Source organism: Silene latifolia, unplaced genomic scaffold (assembly GCF_048544455.1).
Source record: "Silene latifolia isolate original U9 population unplaced genomic scaffold, ASM4854445v1 scaffold_561, whole genome shotgun sequence".
NCBI lineage: Eukaryota > Viridiplantae > Streptophyta > Magnoliopsida > Caryophyllales > Caryophyllaceae > Silene > Silene latifolia.
Window position 1 is genome coordinate 28,790 of NW_027413471.1, and position 4,933 is coordinate 33,722.

Genomic DNA, 4,933 nt, shown 5'->3' on the forward strand with positions numbered 1-4,933 from the left:
ATTGTGATGTTATTGATTGTCGTCTGTTTCACTTTCTTTGTTATCATCTTGTTATTGTCACATTACCGCAATGTTGATCTCTCCCCCGTACTCTTTGTTATTGTGATGTTATTGTGATTTTGTTGTCCAATGATTTGTACTCATTATATTAATTTCTTGTCATGAGATCTTTCTCTTGTGTCTATTGTTGAAGACAATGCGGTCTTACCTATTGGGGATTCTTCTAATAACAATATATACACCACCCCAACTTTGACACAGACGAAGAAAACGATGAGTTTGTTTCAACTCTTCATTCAAACAGTACACGGGGACCGAGCGGTGGGTAAGGACTGTTGAGAGTGATTTTACGCCTAAACGTGGCATGTTCTTTCTTACCTTGGAGGATGCGATCTGATTCTACAAAGATATATGTAATCGGCTTGCGGATTTGATGTGAGAAGGTACACAAATGCGAAATATAAGGGGGGCGTCGGTGTCAAATCACTGATCAACATGGATGACGGTATAGGGATATGAAAAGAAAAGCTGCGACTTGAAGCAACAAATCATGAAGGTGGTAATTTGAGTACAGAGAGAACAAAGACCGAAGCGAATTAGATGACCAAAGAAGCATGCTCGACAAGGTGTGGTCTAAGGCGAACATGAGGTTGAGAACGTGAAAAAACAGGATGACAGGCCGGGTGGGTATATTGTGGATGTCTTTGTAGCGTTCACAATCACTCTCTTTACTCTGTCAAAAACAGGGAGTTCCAGAAGCTCTCAAGGGACGTCCATGACTACATTAAGAGGACCATTATTGATCATACTAAGCTCAACATAGGTCCAACATTGAGCTTCAGAATTCTCAAGGAATACTCAAATGGTTATCAGAATATCGGTGCCTCTTTGCTAGACTTCAAAAACTTCAAACGAAATATCAAGTGTTACATTGGGGATAACGATGCTAAAATGTTCATTGGGCATTTCAAAATGTTGGCTGAAACAAAGGGGTTCTACTTTGCTTATGATCAGGATGAGAAGAAATGCTTGACGAAGGTTATTTGGGCTGATAAGGAAGGGATAAACAACTACAAGTTATATGGAGACACGATCTCATTTGACCCTACTTATGGGACAAACAATATTTCATGGTGTTTACTCCCTTCACCGGAGTAGACCACAACAAGAAGACGGTGACTTTTGCGGTGGGTTACTTGACTTGAGAGTCGGCATTCATTTGAGTGGATTTTTAAAAATTCCTCGAAGCAATGAGGCAGCGTGACAACCTCAATGTGTAATTACGGACCGGTGCCGGGAATTAAAAAGCCTACCCAAATGTCTTCAACCATTACGTCCACAAGTATTGCATGTGGCATATCATGCGAAAATGCGAGAAAGTGGGAAGGGCAATCTGCAATGATCTGAATTTATGAACATAAATGCCGTTGTGTGGGATGTCGACCTCGAGCCACACGAATTTGAAGCAGAATCGGAAGATCATTGTTATTGAAGCCCATGGTATGGAAAGCAACCGGTGGTTGAAGTATGTCTTTGCAATCAGACAAAAGTGGATACCGGCATACTTTCGGGATCTGCCTCTAGGTTATTTGTTGCGAACAACCCGGAGATCGAAAGTTCAAACAGCTATTTCAAGCGGTTTGAAAGCCATTTTGGAACCCTCGTCGAGTTTTGGATGAGGTACAATTCCGCAATAAATGACAAAGGCATACACAAAAGGAGGATGGATAATGCTAATGAGCATAGTATGCTCGAGAAAGTAGGGCCGATGAAGGTATTCCCTTTGCTATTACGCTATTAATGTTATTCCACCGCTATTCTCTTGTTATTCCCCTATTATTCCGTGTTACTCGCTATATTCGCTTTGCTGTTGTGTTATTCGCTATTAATGTTATTCCACTTTGCTATTCTTCTATTAATGTGTTGTTATTTTTGAATAAAAAACGGATATTCTTTGTGGAAATGGATAGTGTCGCAATAACAAACAAAGTATTTGCTAAATTTAGTCTCTATTGCTATTTCGCTATTAATGTGTTGTTATTCTACTGCTATTTTGCTATTAATGTGTTGTTATTCTACTGCTATTCTGCTATTAATGTGTTGTTATTCTACTGCTGTTGTGTTATTCTACTGCTATTCTTCTATTAATGTGTTGTTATTTTTGAATAAAAAACGGATATTCTTTGTGGAAATGGATAGTGTAAACCGCAATATGACAAAGTATTGCTAAATTTAGTCTCTTTGCTATTACGCTATTAATGTGTTGTTATTCTACTGCTATTAATGTTATTCCACTGCTATTCTGCTATTAAGGTGGAGATGCATGCCTCACTTGTTTACACCCATCCTATCTTTGGGGACTTTCAGAATGAAGTCAAACATGCCATATGCAGCATGGGGGTGGGGGGTTTGACAACAGTAGGGGCGGTGGAGTATCATGACGTTCGTGATGGACTGAAGCACATGAGCTTCCGAGTTGAATTTAACACCAAAACTAACGAGAGCAAATGTGCATGTAAGCTGTTTGAGAGGCATGGCATTGTTTGTCGCCATATACTATGGGTGTGGAATGGTGGCGGGTCCACGGGATACCGACCCTTATGTCCTTGCTCGATGGACAAAGAAATCCTCTGAGGCCGGTTGTCCGAGATAAAAATGGAAAGGTGATAGAAGAGATTGATGAGGCTGACATCAAGAAAGCTGAGATGTCAAAGGTTTGTCCGAGATTTATGCAACTGTCGGGGTGATGGACGGTTATGCTCTTTGTTAAACACATGAAGCAAGCTGCAGAAAATCGACACAGTTCGGGGAGAACATCACAGGACCAATTTAACCGAAGACTAAAAACCTGTGAAATCGAGGCTCTTCTAGGCATCACGACTTCAAATGACATTGACCTTCGACCGCCAAACAAGGCCAAGAATAAGGGCAGTGGCAAAAGATTAAGGTCCTCCAAAGAAAAGGCCAAAACCAAGCAACAAAAGAGGAAGCGAAGATGCGGTAACTGCAAGAAGTGGGTGAACCACAACAGTAGAACTTGTACTCTTCCATTTCTTTGAAAGTCCCCTTCGATGACGAAGATGAAGAAGAATCGAAGCGAAGAGGTATGAATGCGGACTAATACTCTCCTATTATTCTAATGTTATCCTCTTATTCTCTTTGTTATTCCCTATTATTCTGTGTTACTCGCTATTCTGCTGTTGTTGTGTTATTCTCTTGCTATTCTTCTATTAATGTGTTGTTATTTTTGAATAGAAAACGGATATTCTTTGTGGAAATGGATAGTGTATCGCAATAAAAGCAGAGTAGTTGCTAAATTTAGTCTACTTGCTATTCTGCTATTAATGTGTTGTTATTCTTTTGCTATTAATGTTATTCCACTTGCTATTACGCTATTAATGTAGCTTCTAAAATACTAAGCAAAAATTGCAGCAATATAAATCAGATGCATGAACAAACAAAAATTGCAGGAATATGTTATCCTTTTATTCTCGTTATTCCCCTATTATTCTGTGTTACTCGCTATTCTCTTTGTTGTGTTATTCTCTTTGCTATTGTGCTATTAATGTGTTGTTATTTTTGGATAGAAAATGGATATTCTTGGTGGAAATGGATAGTGTTCGCAATACAATGAGTAGTAGCCGCTAAATTTAGATTCTTTGCTATAATGCTTTATTAATGTGTTGTTATTCTCTCGCTATTAATGTTATTCTCTTGCTATTACGCTATTAATGTATTTGCTAAATACTAAGCAAAAATTGCGGGAATATGAATCGGATGCATGAACTAACAAAGACAAAAGAGACGCAAAGAAAAAATGCGGCTACGATGAAGATCTCGCCTAAAAATGTCAAAGACTTTTACTATTTGTCATTGTTCGAATTACATTTTAACCTAAAATGTATCTTCTAGATAATAAAGTGAGACCTACATTATATGAGAATTAATACTAGTTACTTTAATTTTTTTTGTTAATATTATCATTGTTTTTTTCACAAACCACCCACAAAAATAAAAGCGCAAATTACACACTACAATAATGAGTTGAATAATAACAGTTAGTAATATTTATAAAAAGCGGTTCCACTTTTCGATTTTATTAAAAACGATTTACCTAACCTAATCTAATATAATTACGGGAAAACTGTTTGTATTCCCCAACCCCTATAAATATCTGCTATTGCGTGGTTTTTGAAAAAAAAACACACACACACCGAATAAGTCAAAAACTGTTTGTATTCAAGAAAAACTGCATCTCCTCGCAAAAAGGTAATTTCTTATCTTTTTTTTTTTGTTGGTAGACAGTTAATTACTTATCTTTCTATACTTTATTACAGAAAAACCGATTCTATTCCCAAGCCCCTATAAATTCTTTGCTACTTGAGTAAAAAAAAACAAACACACACATTTGAAAAAGTCCATTCCAAAAAAAACTTTATCTCCTCTGCTAAAAGGTAATTTCTTATCTTTCTATTCTTTATTTTTCTTTCATGTTTATTTTTCATATCTGTCAACACTCTTCTCTATCTTTCGCAAAAAAGGTAATTCTCTTTCTTATGCTTTGGTTTGCTTTTAATTTGGTTCAAAAATTTTAAACATCTTTTTATAATGCAAAAAGTTTCATACTTCCAATCTTTGCGGGATGAGTGACGTAATCGACAATAGCGAAGGTCCCCGACAAGGCGGGAAATCGATGAAGCCAAACGGACGATAGAGTCCCTCACGATAGAGTTGATCGACACAAGGACAAATTTAGAGGCAGCAGAAACCCGTGAAGAGGCCTTAATAAGAGAGGTCGACAGTGTAAAGGCACGATTGAAGGTTCTTTGAACTTCAAAATGAACGTATGCGTAAGCAGTTGAAGGAAAAGAAAAATAGGAACTACACGAAGCCGACATGGACAATCAATTCATTCTTTGGTGTGAATGCTCGA

At 37.5% G+C, this 4,933-nt stretch overlaps 1 protein-coding gene across 1 annotated transcript; it reads left to right on the forward strand.

Moving 5' to 3' along the window:
- Window positions 1–1,421: 1,421 nt before the first annotated feature.
- On the forward strand, window positions 1,422–2,634 carry LOC141639705 (protein FAR1-RELATED SEQUENCE 5-like). The gene is made up of 3 exons (XM_074448764.1): window positions 1,422–1,525; window positions 1,585–1,774; window positions 2,314–2,634. The coding sequence occupies exons 1-3, from the start codon at window positions 1,422–1,424 to the stop codon at window positions 2,632–2,634; spliced, it is 615 nt and encodes a 204-aa protein (XP_074304865.1).
- The last annotated feature ends 2,299 nt before the right edge of the window (window positions 2,635–4,933 follow it).

Excerpts from the sequence above, each read along its gene's own strand:
- LOC141639705 (XM_074448764.1), top strand. The coding sequence starts at position 1,422 with ATGCCGTTGTGTGGGATGTCGACCTCGAGCCACACGAATTTGAAGCAG. Across the intron at positions 1,526-1,584 it reads GAAAGCAACCGGTGGTTGAA|GTTATTTGTTGCGAACAACC; the intron begins GTATGTCTTTGC and ends ATCTGCCTCTAG. Across the intron at positions 1,775-2,313 it reads AGAAAGTAGGGCCGATGAAG|GTGGAGATGCATGCCTCACT; the intron begins GTATTCCCTTTG and ends TCTGCTATTAAG.